This window comes from Ammospiza caudacuta, chromosome 4, assembly GCF_027887145.1.
Source record: "Ammospiza caudacuta isolate bAmmCau1 chromosome 4, bAmmCau1.pri, whole genome shotgun sequence".
Classification (NCBI taxonomy): Eukaryota; Metazoa; Chordata; class Aves; order Passeriformes; family Passerellidae; genus Ammospiza; species Ammospiza caudacuta.
Genome location: NC_080596.1, coordinates 63,688,271 through 63,706,885, shown reverse-complemented (window position 1 = coordinate 63,706,885; position 18,615 = coordinate 63,688,271). Strand labels below are relative to the sequence as shown.

The 18,615-nt window shown below is 41.1% G+C and overlaps 1 protein-coding gene across 1 annotated transcript in view; it reads left to right on the top strand.

Moving 5' to 3' along the window:
* Nucleotides 1–3,420: 3,420 nt before the first annotated feature.
* The window catches only part of FBXL5 (F-box and leucine rich repeat protein 5), a 33,969-nt gene continuing 18,774 nt past the window's right edge, over nt 3,421–18,615 (top strand). Inside the window, exons 1-4 of the mRNA XM_058803510.1 lie at nt 3,421–3,573; nt 15,006–15,221; nt 16,900–16,995; nt 17,786–17,969. Of these exons, the coding sequence (XP_058659493.1) occupies nt 3,436–3,573; nt 15,006–15,221; nt 16,900–16,995; nt 17,786–17,969 (634 nt within the window). The 5' untranslated portion in view covers nt 3,421–3,435. The remainder of the gene's footprint in view (nt 3,574–15,005; nt 15,222–16,899; nt 16,996–17,785; nt 17,970–18,615) is intronic.

Sequence of the window (18,615 nt, the reverse complement as noted above, 5' to 3'; positions counted from 1 at the left end):
CTCTAATGCTTTTTATTCCTATTTCTCTCCCTAACCTCTCTATGTCCATGCTGATAGGGCACCAGAACAATAATAAAATGGTCTCAAGCCAATACTTTGGATTCAGGATTAGAGAGTGCAACAGTCATGGAAGTCACTGAACATTTTCTTTTATTATTGACTTTGCTGCAATCAAATTTTGCTCAGTAATTTCAAATCTAACAGAAACCAGAATGTGATGTGATCTTCTATAGAGAAATGTGCAGAAATTGTCACTGATTTTTGCATCAAGGTTAGAACTTTTGCCTAAAGTATACAGTATAAATTAAGTCACACAGATACTGAACGTTTCTCCAAGTGCACACCTGGTTAGGACCTGGTTAGCACCTTGGGAAAGAAGATGTGGGTTCCTTAGACAATCTGTCAAAACATCCCAGAGGAACTGGATCCAAGAGTTGTTAGGATCCCCATTTCAGCTCCTGTCAAGCTTCCCTTCCCCACTGGCAATGTCCAGAAACACAACATCAGGCCAGGAGGGCCTCTGATCTGACTCAGCACAGCCATTTTAAATTTGTGTTCATATTTTTGTTCTAAATATTTCATATTTTGTTCTAAATATTCTAATAATTTCCAGGGTTCCAGAGTTGTGAGTAAAACCTTAGCTCTGGCCTGAACTTGTCTACTTCTAGCTTCCAGTCACTGAATCTCATGATATCTTTTTCTGTTACATTAATGAAGAATCCCTCCTCAGAATCATCTCTCCATGTAAATTCTTGTCAAAAATTACCAAGTCAACCCTTAAACTAGTCCATGAAAATTCAGTATTTTAATAATTGTATCAGGTAATTTTTCTTGTAGTATTGTAATTCACTGCCACAAACTGGCTGCCCATCTTGCCCCCTGAGATCTGGCAATTCACAGTGGATGCAGATCACCGTTCCTTCCTCTCTGTCCCTTCTCTCCTAGATGATGTTATTGCTCATGAAGAAAAGTCAGAAAATTGGCAGCATATTGTCTCTGGAGATACTGTAGTTCACTGTGACTGTGGTCACAGGGGTTCTTGGATGAGGGAAGAGACGAGAATGTTGACTCCATGTTTCAGAAGGCTTGATTTATTATTTTACGATATATATACATATTACATTATAACTATACTAAAAAGAAATAGAAGGAAAGGTTTCCTCAGAAGGCTAGATAAGAATAGAATAGAATAGAATAGAATAGAATAGAATAGAATAGAATAGAATAGAATAGAATAGAATAGAATGATAACAAAAGGCAGCTCTCTCAGACTCTGAGATAGCTCGGCCTTGATTGGCCATTAATTATAAACATCCACGATGGGCCAATCAAAAATCCACCTGATGCATTTCACAGCAGCAGATAACCAGTGTTTACATTTTGTTTCTGAGGCCTCAGCTCCTTAGAAGGGAAAAAATCCTAAGAAAGGATTTTTAGTGAAAAGATGTCTGTAACAGTTCACAAACTGAATATTAACCCAAGCAACCATGAAATGCAGCAAATTTTACATTCTGAATCCCAGAAGATGAGGAACCAACATGTTCTCTCCTGTTATTTCTATCAGTTGGGAGTGGTAAGTTCCAGCAGTAGGAAGGTGTAACAGATGGTAACGTTAATCCTCTGCTACTACTCAAGCATGAACCTCAACTCTGTATGGCCACATGCTCTAGGCCTGGAAATAGGACCTCATATTCACAAGCTCCTCTGTAAGCAATGAACTTCAAACATTTTTTCTTAAGGGTTTGTGTCTTCAGTGCATCAGTCACCTACAGCAGTAACACAAGGTCTCACCTGCTCCCTTGCGTACCAGGGCACACTCTCTGTGAAAGTCATGGTCCAGCCCAAGCCCAGAGCTCTGCTCACTTGCCAAGCAGTAAACACAGCTGCGTGCTGGCTAGCCAGCTGTGTAACACCTGTGCTTCGCCTTCCTTTCTTCCCTCCTGTGTAACTGCTTTCTTTTCCCACACCAAAGTTGTAAGAATTTAACCTTCCAACGTTTGAAAATATTTGCAAATATGGCTAAGTAGGTCAGTGTGTTCAAAAGTCCTTTGAGGTGGAAGAGATTCATGGAAAAGGAAATGCCTAGCTCTGCAATTGCTTAAGACTCATTTCCTTAGATAAAGAGATAAAAAGATTATTGTGCACAGCGTCAGCTAAGTAACACTCATGAGCTCTTCTGCTTAGTTCACTATTTACTGCTTTTACCAGCATTTTATTCCCAACATTAGTATGTTGAGAAATACCAGACTAAAAACTCACGTGACTTTGCTGAAAATATTTCAACACATTTACAATGAATTGCTTACACCTATGACCTTGCTAGCTCTAATACATTTAATATCTGCAACATAGACCTTGTACAGTTTTCAGTCAGAAGGGCCTGCTGCATCTATTGTGTGTTTGACAAAGTATTTTGGTGACATTTACTGAGCATTGCAATGCTGGTCAACAGTTTTACAACACTACGTGTTGGTTGACAGTTACAGCTTTTGTCAAATGGATGTGCAATCTCAGCTTGGGGCAGTGTTCCTGTTTACTTTGAAATGTTGCACAAGCAGATGAGTATGACAGGCAGGTGTTTCTGGTCCATTTGCCTCGTATGTTAAACAAACACACTTTACTTGTTTGGCACAAATGCTGCAAAGGGTTGGGTGCAGATTCCATGCTGCAGCGTACACAAATAGCTTTCCTAGGACCTTTCTTGGTGAGGTCACACTGCAAATCCTGAGTCCAGTTCTGTGTTCCTCAGTTCAGGAAGGACACTGAGGTGCTGGAGCCCATCCAGAGCAGGGCAAGAGCACAAGCCCTGTGAGGAGCAGCTGGGGGTGTTTAGCCTGGGGAGGCCAAGGGGGTCCTCACTGCTCTCTGCAAACACCGGGGAGGAGCTGTAGCAGGCGAGGGTCGGTCGTTTCCCCCAGGCAAATAGCTGTAGGACAGGACAGTCTTCAACTGCTCCAGGGAAGGCTCTAGGATGGACATTAGCAAGAATTTCTTCACAGGAAGGGTGGTTAGACATCGGAATGGGCTGCCCAGGGAGGCGACTGAGTCACCAACCCCGGAGGTGTTTAAGGAAAGGCGACGTGGCGCTCAGTGCCATGCTCTAGCAGACAAGGTGCTCGGTCACGGGCGGGACTCCAGGACCTCAGAGCTCTTTTCCAACCTAACTGATTCTGTAAATGTTTTTTACATCCGCAAGCCGCTACCTTGGCCTTGCCAAGGCATGGGATCTCCAGTCGGGCAGTACTGCAGCCCACAGGGACGAAGCCAGGGCTGTGCTGCCGAGCAGCGCGCATCCCACCAGGAGACCGCCGGGCCGGAGCCGCCCGGGCCGAGGCAGGCCCGGCTCTGCCGCTTCTGGCGGGAAGGGGCGGGGCCAGCCGCGCACGCGCGGGGCGGCGGGCGCGGTCACGCGGGGCGGGCGCACGCGCGGTGCGGATGCTCGCGCCGCCGTTCGCGCCGCCGTTCGCGGCGCGGCTCCATGGGGAGAACATGGCTCCCTTCCCCGAGGAGGTGGACGTGTTCTCCGCCCCGCACTGGCGCATGAAGCAGCTCGTCGGGCTCTATTGCGACAAGGTAACGGGCCGGGACGGCCCCCGCACCGCTGCCCCGGGGCGGGCGGGAGCGTTTGGGGAGTGCGCAGCTGTCAGCGCCCCGGCCCCGCCGGTAACTTCTGCCCTGCGCTGCCGCGGGGCTCCTGAGCCCCTGACGCGCCGCCGGTGCCGCTCCCCGGCCGCGCAGGGCTGGGGCTGCCCTCGCTGCCCTGCCGGGAGCCGTGTCCCGCTGGGCCCGGCGCGGAGGGGCGGCGGTGCCGCGCAGGGAGCGCCCCCCGCCCGGGCAGCCCGGCTGAGCCGCCCCGGGCCTGGCGCTCCCTGCGCGGGCAGCGCGGCCCGGCCGTGCTTGCCGTGCTTGCACTCAGGCAGGGCACGGGACCGTGCTTGGGGTCTGTGCACAGCGTTCTGCTGGTCGGTGGTGTAAAGGTACCCTAGGTATGTGCTTTTATTTTTAATAGAAGTAATTTGGCTCGTGGACAAAGGTAATTTTTATTCTTGCATCAGAGTAGTTAAGTAATCAAGGCTGGTGTGTCACCTGAAAGGCAGACTTCCCTGCAGCAGCTTTGAGTGTTGTGGGAGGGTTTTGGGCAAATACTTCACAGCCAGCACTCCTACTGCAAGAAGTTTTGCCTCCCATCTCCGGGCATAAATGGCTGTTTGGGAGAGCCAGATTGGCCAGAGAGATTGAAAAGAACGGTGAAGTTCCATGAGAGGCAGTTACAATGGCTTACTGCTGCCAGCAGCATGGGAGAGCTCATGCTTCCCGATTTCCTCATGGCACCTTGCACTGCTCTGCGATTCACCACATCCTTCCGTGTGCCTCTTCCATTTGCTAACAGGTTAAAGAAAACCTACAGCTGTTTTTTGCAGGATTTGCTAACTGTGCAGGCTGACCACAGGGTCTGGGGGCAGGAGAAGGGCAGACCTTGTGTAGTTTCTTTCACTTTGCCTTTTAGTTGAGAGTACATTTGCAATTAACTTAATCTGTGGTGGCAGAAAAATTTGTGCTATCGGAACAGAATGGATTTATTTGAATGGAAACAAACACCCCCACTGACTCCGGGTAGCTGTTTTAGTGTGTTGTTGACAGCTAAACAGGTTTCATTTAAACATCCAGATCTTGTAGTCGCTTGGGTTTTGTTCCTAGAGAGGCATTTTTGTCACTTTTATTGAGCCTCCCACAAAGTTTTGACCAAATTTACCATGCCTGATAAAGCTTCCTGGGGAGCAATTACTGGTTTTCCTGAGTATTGAAAAATTTTATTAAAACTATCCAGTTTGTAATGTTCATAGCCTTTCATTTTCTAACAGTTTTTATACAGGAATTTTCTTGCTCCCCTTTTCTTTTGAATAAGGGCAAACATGAAGGAATGGCACTTTTTAAAAAAGTGTTCAGGTTTACATCCTTTAACCCTGTTAAACTTGGGGTGTGTGCCATGCCTGTGACTTTTTATAATGTCAGCTTTGCACCAGAAAAGCTCCCAGTATTTGCATTTCTTTCTTGTGTGATTGAGATGCTGCAATTAGGTAAGTCTGTAGTTCTGCTTATATGGCAATTGTAATCTCCAAAGCCATGCTCTTGGTAAGTTTAGTTTGACCTTGAGGGTTCTTTGATTTTGTGAATTACGTGTTACCTGTGTTCATCAGGTTCTCTTTATGCTGTAATATAGTTGCTGCTAGTGTCTGAATGTAGTAAATTCCACCGAATGTTAGTGAGGGTGAAATGGGCTCGTCCATCTTTGCTTCTCAGAATAATTACATTGTTTCTGATGGATAAAGTACGTAGGCACTTAAATGATCCTTTAGGACAGAGATACACAGTTTATTTTGTTCTCCTGGGACTTCATGTGGACATTTAAGCTGTTTAGTGCTTTGGGAAAGTTATTCTACTTTTTTTAGCTGTTGCTAGCGAAGATCTCCCTGTACCTTTGCTGCATTCCTAAATGACATTTTTACCTGTATTGTATACACTGCCCTGGACTTGGATAATGTAAGTAATTAGAATTATGTTTAATAAGGAGATCCACACTGTTGCCAAATCGATCTCCTACTCTGATGATGGGAAAATTCTTAAAGTGCTCTGAGGATGTCCCCCCTGTAGGCAGTGGAGTGCTACAGCAGGCAGTCTTTATAACTGAAATGCTTGTCCTGATGCCTGACGTCATCTTTGCTACAAATAGAGCAGATTCTGTTTTCCCATCTCTAGTGAACCGTTCTCCGTTTGCAGAAGGATCTTGTGTTGATCTGCAGTTCATCTTAGCTGTCCTCCATCTTAGCTTAAGCAAACGGATTCATTCTCCTCCATCACGTGGGTCAGGCTCGCTGTACCTCAGTGTACTTGTTGCTTTTGTCAGAACTAAGCTGCCATTCTCTAACAGTTTAAGCTATCTGACTGCTGCTGTTATGATTGCCTGCCTCTCTGGCTCCCATCAGTGCTTGAGGTGACTCAGGCTCCAGACTGGCAGAAAACATTTTTTTTCTGAAGCAGGGTAGGTTTTCTGTTGATGTAGTGCTGCCAGCAAGCCCTGGTCAGATCGGTAGTGAGGCCAGTGGGAGGCAGGGAGTGGGACTGTGACAGGCAGCAGCTACATTGACTGAAGCTGCTGTGAAACCTCAGCCTGATTATGTCTGTGCTTGCCTGAAATCTTGTGCACAACGGGACAGCGCTGGTGTCGAGGAGAGCAGATTTGTTGTTCTGCAGTTCTTTTTTTAACAGCAGTGTACTTGCTTTGTGCTCCTCTAATCCCATACTTCTCTGAGGACTGATGCTCAAATTCCCTTTCATTTTTGTCATTAGGCTCCTGTCCTGTATGGAGCACTGTGCACTGATCCAAGTCAGCGTGCTGATGTCCATCCAGTCTCTGTTGTCACATTATGGTTTGTGTTTTCTGCACTCGAGAATGTGCCACTTGTGTAATACCAGCTTTCCTAGCTGTGTCTGAAAGTATTGTATCTGTCACAAATGAAACACAGATTTCAGCTGGTAATGAAAATCCCATTTTGGTTTGGCTGGAGACTGGTAGCTTGGGCTTGAGAGCACTGTTTGCAAGTGTTTGAGCTGCCCTGTGAATTCCTGCAGGCTCAGTTACTTTGCTGTAAGGCAAAACAATACCAAAAACCGTAGAGAGATCATGATCTGTAACATGTATAATTTTCCTTTTAGGTGGTTTGGTTGTCTTATCAAAAGGAAGTCAGATTCTTTTCTTTAAACAAATCTGTGCTGGCCAGTTATTACTTCTTATAGCTTCAAGATTGGGACTACTAAAGTAGCAGACTCTGGTCTACCTACAGACTGCACTTAAATTTTGGCTAGGCCTTCCCCAGAAACAAGACACCATGTCTTCCAGTATGGGATTTCAAACTTCTGCTCGCTTGTGGAGTCACTGCAGACTGAGCATGTTTTCAAATCTTTGTGGTACAGAATTGCCCAGCAAGTTTAGGGTGCTTTGGGAGTACATAAAATGGTTGCACTCGTAAATGCTGTAATGAAGGTACTGGTGTTTGGTTGGTTGTTCTCACGTCCTTGTGTCTGCCTCTCTAAACTGGTGTGGATTCATCCTGTGGCTGAGTGGCTGTAATAACTGGCTGCTGCTGGAAGGGTTAATTGCTGATGATATCCTTCATGCTTGTCTGGCTGCTTGATGAGCAGCTAGTTCATCTGGGAACTGAAGCGAAAGGTGATTCAGTAAAACTGGCTCAGTAAGAGGTCAAACAAGCTCCAGAACCAGGTTGTCAGTATGGGAGGGAACAAGATGAACCATGGCAGGAGGGAACAGCTGCTTTAACAGCTCAGCTTTATTGTGAAACCTTTGGGTGCTCGAGCAAAAGGATCTAAGGTCCTTCTTTTGTTTGCCTGACTCCAGTCTCCCGTGACCTCATCTTTCTACAAAAGACCTCTGCAGTTATTTCTCATGGTTCAGTAATTGCTTTGGCTAGTTCTTCCTGGAAATTTAGATCAATTCTGTCATATTCTGGTGACTTGAATGCGTTCAACTTGCATAAATATTTAACTAGTATTTTTCTTTTCTAGTCTACACTTCTGACTCTTTGCTAAAATTAATTGCTGTAAATATTTTTTCTAGTTAATTTTTTAATGCAGATTTGAGCAAAGAAGACATTATTTTTTTCTGTTGTCATCTGCCTTTCCTGTTAAATAGTTGACTTAAAGTATCATTTTTCTTCTCTTATAATCTCTGTTCTTTGTCCTCTTGAAGTCTAAATGCTTTGTTCAAGTTACCTGCACTTATCTTTGGCTTCTGCTGAATAGAATGAAATGTTTTCATATGTTAAATTCGTGATTTTCTTGTGTCATCTGCAGTATGATGAAACATTTAGAAGTAAAAAATACTCAGAATTGAGTGGATTTGGCATTGTAAAGCATTGGACAGGGCATTATATAAGCACATCAAGATCATGCTTTTTCTGGCAGCCAGGGGGACTGAAATCTGAAAAATTCAACCAATTAACTTAGGATTTACTGTTTCAAAGTGAAATGTTTTTCCCTTGATGCCCTTGAGAGCAGAAAATGCATGTTCCGAGAAGATAAGTGTGTCTGTGTTTCTAATAAAAAAGTTGGTAAAGCTTTTTTCTCCTTTTGAAATCCCTTTTCAATATTTCAGTACACTGCCATTCATTTTCCAGTGTTGCTTCAAATAAGTGTGTGTTTAGAAATTCATAGTTTTTGGTTATTCCCAATTAATGTGCTGTAGCATTGAGCATCTGCCTTCACCTATGTTTGGGAAGAAAGAGCTGCTTGAGGTGTTTAGTCCTGGTAGATCTGCGAACTTAGGCAGACTGTGCTTTCACTGCAGGCAAAAGATGGAAGGAAATTCCTTCATTGATAGAAGGAAATTAAATCTCCTCATTAGCATCCAGGGACAGAGGGGCAATTTGTTGTCTATGTCTATTTCATCAGGAGCTGTACCAGTTATCTTTCTTGAGGTTTTCAGAGCTGTATAGCAATTTCACTTTTTTTCTGGACACTTCCAGCACTTGTTGCTACTTTCTCATTGTTTATTTAATTTTGTCTATCAAAACACCTATTTTTTCTTACTTAGCAGATTCTTTTATATCTTTTTTTTGCCTGCCAGACATGGTAGCATTTTTTTCTCCCAAGTAATTGCTTATGAACTATTTTTGTCCCAGCATTATATGAAAAAAGTTTTCTGTTCACCTTTCACATACTGCTCTGATTTTTCATCCTCTCACCCAGTCTGCTCTGGAGAGCAGTAAAAACCCACCTTTGTCCTTTTTGCAACAACAGGTTATTCTCTCCTGTTCTGTGTTACAAGAAAAAAAAGAAGAAAGAAAGAGACTGATGTCTTCTAAAAATCCAGGGACTGAGGAACTGTAATTGGTGTGTATCAGTGTTAGTACAGGTTTTGTGCAGCAATCCTAGAATATGCTTTAACTGATTAAATACTGCAAGTTGTAATTGTTGAGACTTGGCTTTTTGCTTTCACAGTTAGTGCCCAAGATGGATTAAGCTGGGGTGGTGAATTTTTCCCGTGTTCACCTTTGTGTTAGGAACGTGGAGTCAGACTGGTGCAGAGGTGCAAAGACATTTTTGCTCTGGTTCTGTTTTGTGAGTTACTGCAGTGGGAGATTTCACTCCTGGGGCTTCAGGTATGACCTTGCAGAGGGCCAGAAGAGCAGGTCTTAGTAGGAACCTGTATCCTTGAGGGTATAAACCAGGAAAGAAGTCTTCCATGGCATGTAGAATAGTGTGACACAGGTAGATAAATAACAGCATAGCTGCAAGTGTTCATCATGATTTCATTCAAGGTCCTTGTAGCTCATATATTTAGTAGCTTTTTAATTGGTTTTAAATTTTTTTTTGTTTCTTCTCTACAGACCTGGTGATATCCTTTTTTCTTCCAGCCTTGGTGAGCTTCTGCCTGTGGAAATCACATGGTGAAAGAGGCTTAGCTGATTTTATCAATGCATCTTGGGCTGTGCTTTCTACTGTGAACCCCAAGAGGATCTGATCTTTGTAGCAATTGCATCACTGAAAATCTTGGTTGAGTTAGTCCCATATTGTAATTCATATCTCATTGTGAAATGCTCTTCATGATTCAAAACCTCATCTATAGGTGTTCCTTAGACAAAATTGACTGTGGATATAGTACAAGACACTGGTATAGAAGACACCAATGAAAATGGAAATACAGGAGGTTTTTTCACTGTGCTAATGTTTGGCATTTATCAGCTTGATCTTAGCCTTTGAAAATAGAATATGAGGTTTCACCTTCCCTGTTGCCATTGTTCTTTGAAAACAAAATAATTCTGTAATTCTGTGTGCCTGAATCTTCTGTGCTCTTTCTTGGTTGGTTTTGGTTTGTGGGGCTTTTTGTTTGGTTTGGGTTTTTTTATTTGAGTAGTTGGGTTTTTTAAAAAGCAACTTCAAGACTTTAGTGATGCTGCAAAACAGCTAGAAGATTACACAGAGGACGGGGTGGCATTGAGAAGACAACATCAGAAAAAAGGGCATGTGAAAGCTTTGGATTTCTTGTTGAGTTCTGCCACATTCTGTCCTTCCTGCTTAAATAATTGCTATTATTTTGGGTTGACCTATTGCCAAGAAAAGTGCCCAGGGTGGAAAACTGATTTCTCCCCTGGTTTAAGGCTTCATAAAGGGGTGGGAGTGTGGAGCAGTTTAGCTAATTCTCTTACTGTTTCACATAAAGAGCAAGCCAAGGAGAGGTAACACTGAGGACAGCCATTCTCTTGGCTTGGCTACCTCAGCACCTGAGTTCTTCCTTGGGGACAATATCAGCTGAACTTCTTGGGGGTTCCTAAGTAGGACATGGCTTGTAACTGGGTGTTACCAGTGCTCCAGCCTGGTGAAAAATGAACCCAGTAAAAGGCAGAGCTCCTCCCTGGATCAGTACACCAGAGGGATTCATGGTGCAGCTGCATGATTGCCAGCACATCTTGTGGGAAGCAGCAGGAATGTGCAGTCAGAGGCAGGGCAGCTCCCTCGGTGTGCTTCCTGCTCCATGCCCACACCCTCACTTCCAGCAGATTAACTATAACATGAAACCACATGCTCTTGCTGTTGACACAGGCACACCTTGTTATGGATTTTGTTCCTGCATTTTATTGTGCCTGGAATTGACATAAATGCCTTTGCAGAGTCCAGGTTTGTCCTTTGAATTTTAGTGCTACTGCATGTGCAGAGTGCTAATATCTTAGAATGTAACAGTGAAAAGATACAGCTGGCTGGTAATGCCTGCTCCTTTTTTCTCCTGGTGCTATTCTATTCTAAAAATCAGTTGGTTTCTTTCATAGAATGGTAGAATAGAATAATTCTGAGTATTCTGAGTTGGAAGGGACCCATCAGGATCATTAAGCTAAATCTTGGCCTTGTGCAAGAATCCCAACCCCAAGAGTCACACCATGTGCCTGACAGTGTTGTCCAAAAGCTTCTTGAACTCTGTCAGGTTTGGTGTTGTGACCACTTCCTTGTGGAGCCTGTTCCAGTTCCCAGCCACCTTGTGGGTGAAAAACTTTCCTGATAATTATCTTGATATCTTTTTTCTTTTAATCGGAATGGTCTGTCAGCTCCATAATGAAAAATATTTTATTATTTTTAAATTAGTTTTAAATCTAATCAGTTAACTAGTGGTAGAACTCCACTCTACATTGATTATCAGGAATATTATATCTTTTATTTCATCTCCTATGGCTATCAGCTGATTGTCTTGATGTAGTTATACACAGAAAACAGAATATAGAGGAATGACCTCTCAAAAATGTAACTTGGGATGACACATGAAAATGAACAATTGATCAAGAAGACCAGGAAGAAAAAATGCCTTCAATTTTTTAGCTTCCAGACTGAATTTTTAAGGTTAGTGGTTGTTCACAATTCATGTGCTTGTAGCGAAAAATTTCATTTGAAATTAAGCAGCTTGTGAATTTGTAGCCACATTAAACTTTTTAACCTTGAGAAAATATTCCATTTTAAATTAGTGAAATCTGTAGGGAGAGTGGAAAAATAAATTGTTTTGCTCCTATTCTCCTTCCTCAAATTTTTGTTGTTTTCCAGCTTGTAGTTGGGAATAGAGATACTTATAACTGGGAATGTTAGCATGCAGCATAAGCTTTGCTTATGGCTGTGCTGGTCTGATAAGAGCAGTGTACTTTTTCTTTATTCCTCTTTGCTGCTTTCTCCTTGTTGGTTCATAGTATGCTTGGAAGGAAGAAGCAAACATTTTTCACTCCTTAAATGTATTGTTGGCATAGTTAGTAGGAAAAAACTGTTTCAGTTTACTCACTGTAAACTAACATTGCTGGAAAATTAATTTCCTTCTTCTAAGAAGACATTTTTCCATGTTGGCACATGTGTAAAACACTTCCAGAAACCAAGTTAAATACTGTGTTTTGTTTGGTTATTTAATTAGCAGTTTTGAGCTTCCTTATTTATTCACAACATTTTGGATAGACGTGTCTATGTCTTCATCAGATAGAAAGTTTCACTTTTTTTTAATGAAAGCCCTAAAGCCATGAGGGAGATGCAAGAGTTGAGGGTAGAGTTATTTTAGTTGAGTGTTGTGAACGTGAAGCACTGTCTAAAGAGCAATTGCTGTTAGTATTGCCAGGATTGGTATCTTGTTCTTAAAGCACAAAACTTAAGCTGTGTTTTAGTAAGGAAAGATGAATGTTTGCTACAAGTCTGTACATTCACCTTGACCATGTTAATGGCTCTGTTATAGTCCAATAAGGTGGACACTCAACTAAAGCTGGCATATAATTGTCTGAGCTACAGAGATTTTTCAAGTATGGCTATGCTTTAATTGCATAATTTATTTTCTTTAAATAAAAGTTTAATAAATAAAGTAAATTTAAAAGCTCCTGGCCACTTCTAGACAATGCCTGTATCAGCCATAAGTCTCTGAAGTGTTTCAAACAGACATTGCAGTACAAAGGACTGAGTGTTGTTTGGATGGTTGCTCAGGCTGCTTGGGTTGTGAATAATTCTTAATTTCAGGAGCCACTGAAACCGTTGCTCTTGTGGTACTGCTCCTCAGTTAGAGTTGCATTCCAAACACAAAACCAGTTGTGCTGTAAGGTACAGCTGTTTAAATGTAATGTCTTCAGAAGCCCAGAAAGTTCCCAAGTTTCTTGAGCACTGAGGGCTGTGGTTTAGTGCTGTGTGTTTTAAGCCTGTTCAGGGTTCTCACATGTGCCATGCTTTATATTTTTGATAAGTCAAAAAAAATCCATTATACAGTCCATTTCCTCTTCCTTGCCATTCTCTCTTTGAATTTTGGGGTGTGGGATTTTTCTACTTGCTCTGCTAAACTCCTGCACTAGTTTTCCTTGTTAGAGTTGGTGAAAAGTGGACCTTGGAATGGAGTAGCTGCTGTCTGTTAATAGTCTTGGTCCCCTATCAGGAGACTTCATCAATCCTGGTAATGAAATTACAGGTCTGACCAAGTGACTTTGTTGCTAGGCTACATGTCCTTTGAAAAGCCAGTTGTTCTCAGCTTTGGCTGACCTTTTTAATGCAGTGATTTCTGATTCAAGTATAGTTACTGAACCTCAATATCCTCTCCATAAGTCCTAATCTGTTGGATATCTGCTGGAAGCCTCAGTAGCAGAGGTGAATATACAAGTGCTTCATGCTACAGTGGCTTCTACAACAATCAATTTCTAACAGGCGTTCTTAAATTCCATGCACAAAGAGATTATTTATTTATTCCTGATCTGTGCATGACAATAGGTAGATTCAACAGAACATTTTGAGTCTTGAAAAGGCTTTGAGTCAAGATGATGAGAAGATTCTATTTTTTTATCAGAAACAATTTCATGATTTGTTTTTCAAGCCAACAGCAGAATACAGCAGATTTGTGGAACCTTCCTGTTACCCACTTCAGCAATCTTGTTTACATTTTTTAAGTCAATCAAAATGCTAAGCATTTGGGAGCACGTGGGATTCTTGGAGGGAAAAGGGTCTTTGGAGATTGCCTTCAATCACTTTGTGGATCCTTATGGGTAGAATGAACTATATCAACACTGTCCTTAATTAATCAAAGGAAATGGCACCTGAAAAACCCCAGTTAGTTATTGAGATGTTACCCACAGGTGCTGGGAGGCGAGGAGCCTGTCCTGAGGAGTTGTTTCTGTGCCCTTTGCCTGTGCTGGCTCAGCCTTCTGCTTTTCAGTGCAGAAAGTCAAGCCCTCAGTTTCATGAAGTGCCACTGCTTCTAGGGCTGCGTTCTCTGGGCCTAGTGGGGGATTGAAATGGCCTTTGAAGCCAAAATCTTTCCCCATTAGGAATACAGCACAACATATGCTTCAGATCCTAACAGTGTGTTACAGACATCAATTTTTTCTGACTTCTGTCAGTAATTGGTCTAAGGAGTATTGGAAAAAAAAGAAAAACTAAAAACCACTCTTAAGTGGTTTTCTGACTTCTGACTTTCATTTGTGTTTTCTGACTTCTGGGGCTAAGTAACTTTCTCTTTCCATAGTGAGAGTCATTTTGCTCATATGTACAGCATGTAATGTACAGTATGCACAGCTGACTTGGAGTTGCATAAGGATTTGGCAGGTGTCCAGCATGTTTCAGTTGCATTTTGCTGGTGCCTGCCACGAAGTGGCAATGCAATGTCACAACGAGTAAGTACATTTAGGGGTTTTTAATGAAAAAAAGTTTTGCATATCTCACTTTGTAGTTGTTTTTGATGTAAGTAATATGTATGTCTCAGATTCCCATTTCTTGTAAAACTCATAAATTCCAGAGTCTTTGTAGGTAAGCCACTTTTGAATATTGTGGTAGCTTGTTTTCTGAATTGCAGTCTACTTTTAGAGTGCTTGGTCTTGTAGCCTACTACTGCTGTAGGCTATGATTCTTTCAGCTGCACTTGGAATAAAGCATAAGAATGGAAAAGTCTCTGGTTTTCTGCGTTCACTGAAGAAAAATGCAGTTTTTAAATGTATTATTGCTGATGGTAACTGTACACATGTAAAAATGGCATTACTGTATTACCTAGAATTTTGATCTCTCTTGATTTGTTGGGTTTTGCTCCATTAGGAACCTTCTCCAGCAGCTAATGTAGTTTGTATTCACTGGTAGGACTCAATGTTCCTTATGGGTAGTACATGCCTAAGGATGGGCTCAGGGGTCTGTAAATGGCTTTTTGGTATGGACAGAAATGTGCATTGGGAAAGGTCCTGTCAGGGATCTGCTGGGCTGGGGAGATTGCGTTGACTTCTGCCAGGAAATCTTTCTACATTTGTTTACCTCAGTATTTCACAAGATTTAGTTTATGTTGCTTAAATATAACTTTGATTTTAATGGCTTTGTTTTATGTTAAAAACTGATGGTGTTTACCTTTTATTAGTAAGGGAAGTGATGAATTCCTTGGAGCTGATACCTGTTCTAAGGATTTAATTTGAGTTTGACATGATTTTTATTGTTTTTTTATGAACTTTTCTTTTTTCTAGCTTTCCAAGACCAACTTCTCCAACAACAATGATTTTCGGGCTCTTCTGCAATCCCTTTATGCTACATTCAAGGAATTTAAGATGCACGAGCAGATTGAAAATGAGTGTATCATTGGTTTGCTTCAGCAGCGCAGCCGGACCGTGTACAACGTGCACTCGGACAACAAACTCTCCGAGATGCTTAGCCTATTTGAGAAAGGGCTAAAGAATGTCAAGGTGAGTAGGCTGTGAGAGATTTGTGACCTGAGGGAAACATGCTGTGATTACATGTGAGTTTGCCTTGGCTCTACTTCATATTTGTTATGAATGAAACTAATGAGGAAGAAGAAACTTTTATTTCTAGTCCGAAAAAATTCTTTTGCCATTCACCACAATTACTAAGTTTCTAGTAAAAAGTCTTTTCAGAGATGTGTTTTGTGACAGACAGTCTTCACCATATAATTTGAGGTGTTTTGGAGAGATAGCAGGAAAGTTTCAAATATAAAGACTGTTTGACTAATTGTTCAGAAGTTCCTGGCTATAGAAATAATAGGGTTTTCTTAATTAGTTAGGAAACCTTGAGGATCTTTTTTTTTGTGATTGTTGTCACAAGTGGAGATGATTCCCAGACTTACAGAAAAAAGCAGCATTGTTTTATTCTGTGACTCATATACTCCTTCCAGTAATCTGTGGCTCAGCAGTCCTGTTAGTAGTCTAGTCATCAAAGAACTCTAAATATTATTTCTGCATCTGGCTTTTTTGACAGTGACTTATCTCTAAGTTCTTCTCCAGTAGAATTTTTCTTGAATTCTTCCCTGCCTTTCTCTTGGGGTACCCAACTCAACTCCTCCTTCCTGCCCTGTAAGAACTATAGTCTCCAGTTTGACATCCTACATTACATTTCTAGTATGTGTGGTACAGATTTTCAGTAAAAAAATACTAAATATGGAGTTGATTGACTCAGTTTTACAGTCTAAGCCTCATTTTGACTTGGGAACCCTACAAATGATTTTTCCCCTATGCATTATAAATCTTAAATTTTGTTTTGTGTCCATTAACTAATCAGGAAATGAAGGAAAGAAGGAAATTGAACACTTGGCTTTGTGTTTCACCTTCTCTGATAGGATGCTAGTGTTATTCTGTTATTTGATTTCTTAAGTGTGCAAAACCAGATTTCTTCAGTGGCTAATTTAAACTGATGGCTTAATCTTGTCTCTGTAATAGTCAGGATTTCTTGATGTTGTAGAGGCTTGAAAAGAAAAACAACATTCACAGTAAGAGTTAGAAGGAACTTCAGTATGTTGCAATTACGGGGCAGATTTCAGAACCAGCTTCTTACTAGTGACTCAGAGAGTACTCTTAACAGATTTATACATGAGGTTGGATGAACGTTTACAAGTCAGTTACATCTTTATTTAAGAGTTCTTTCCATTTCCAAAGTAAAAATCTATATAGCAAGCCTGACTGTAAGTTTTGATTATAATTTGGAAGTTAGAATTTTAGAATAACTAAGGTAAAATATAGTCAGTTAAAAGGTCAAGTAGAGCTGTTTTATCGTAGAACACTTTATATACAAACCATGCAAATACTTAAATTAGTCTGCTACTGCTTTGAACTTTGTGTGAGATTGTAGATTGGCAGATTTCAGTCTTTGCTTCAAAGTAAAAATGGTATTAGGGAAATGAATTCAGGTATGCTAAGACAATAAATGGGACCTTTGCTCTGCCTGTTAACAGGCCAGTACAGTGTCAGCATCATTAAGTAAACACATTCTCACCATGAAATAGGGCAAACCTGCTGCATGCATGGGAAGGGCATAATGGGCTGTCCTTTGAAGCACTGCTTTATTGGACAGTTCAATCCTTGGATGACTGGATGAGATTGGGTAACCATTAAGTCTTTGCTTTCTTCTCAGAACGAATATGAACAGCTAAACTATGCCAAACAGCTGAAGGAGAGATTGGAGGCCTTTACCAGGGATTTCCTTCCTCATATGAAAGAGGAAGAGGAGGTAGGTAAAGATTTTCTTCAAATGTGATGAAGACCTTCCTTGGAGTTTGGAATAACTGAATAGGGACAGCTGGCTCAGAGGTTCATTGGTTTTTCAGTTCTCTGTTTTTATTGCTATGCTAATTTACATTCAAGACTGTGGTGTCATTTTTCAGTACTCTGACTGAAAAATGACATGTTCTGAAACTGAGAATATAGGAAGTTTATGCTGAAATTCTAATTCTTAAAAAAATTGATAACAGAAGTCCATTGGGGCTAGGATTGTTTGCAGCAAGTAGTTTAAATGGATATGTAGCAGAACTTAAATGAGAAAAGAGACATCCTGTAAACCAGTGCTTCATGACTCAAACTGACACTCCCAAACAGCTTCTGACCTATATTTGAAACACAGACTAGTACTGCCAGTCTGATGATTTATGGGTATCCAAAAACTGGGAAGCATCTTCTCAAGTCTGTCCATGAGAAATCTTTTCTCATGTTTTTCTTCCTTTCCACTTTGCCTTCCATGTGAGTATCTTGATAAGTTATATAGGTTAAACAAGTTTAATCCCTTCCTTATTCTGGTGGGGAAAACAATTAAAACAGCTTGCCTGATACTGTGCTGTGTTCTGTCAGAAAGGAGAGAGTTAGAATTTAAAATTTCCATGGTCCTGTCCTTAGGTTCCCTTAAGGCATTACATGTCTTACTTTGAGAGAATTTGAAACAAGAAATTCTGTTTTGGTAGATCTGTGTAGCATTATTGACTATTTCTGTCAGCACCAGATTTTTTTCCCTTTTTCCTTTGTGTTAGGTTTTTCAGCCAATGTTGATGGAATACTTCACTTACGAAGAGCTGAAAGATATTAAGAAGAAAGTAATTGCACAGCACTGCTCACAGAAAGAGGCTGAAGAATTCAGAGGTCTCAGTAAGTGGAATCAAGCAGAAGAGCTTCAGAAGGTCTTTAAGTATTCTGTGGATGAGAAGGCAGATCAAGGTGAAGTATCTAATTAAAGTAACTTTCAAACTGCAGTTTTTATTTAAAAAACACACCTAGTGATGTACCTAGTTATGGATGGGCAGAAAGAGTAGTTCTTATAGAATGGGCATATCTGCAAACCAGTTTTGAAACTGCAGAAACTTTATTGTTTAATATGAGCATCTTGGCAGGTTGTAAGGTAGATAGTACTTCACTGTTTACCTGTTGTCAACAGTCTTCTTCTCTCTTCCCTCCCATATTAGTATTTGATACAATAAACAGATGGAAAATGTAATGAACTTCTAATTTCATGCTTCCATTGAAATTATATTTTCTATTTCCAGACTCTGCATTTCTTTCTTGGTTTGTAAGCTTTGTAAGCTTTTTCTGTTGATGTTTTAATAACACAGAATAGTTATCCAAGTGACAATATTTCAGATTAAAAGCATTCACCTTCCCAGCTCCTCTACCTAACTTTCCTGGGCCTCTCAGGAATGAGAAAGGATCTGTGAGTAATGCAAGTGAATGAATCTGTACAGCATGTGAATAAGTGAGAGGAAATGTGTGTTCTGAAAGTGGGTACTTACTTTGCATTTATCTCCAATTACCTTTTCTGGTGAAACTTAGAATAAATAACTACTAAAGTAGACTTCAGGCTCATTTT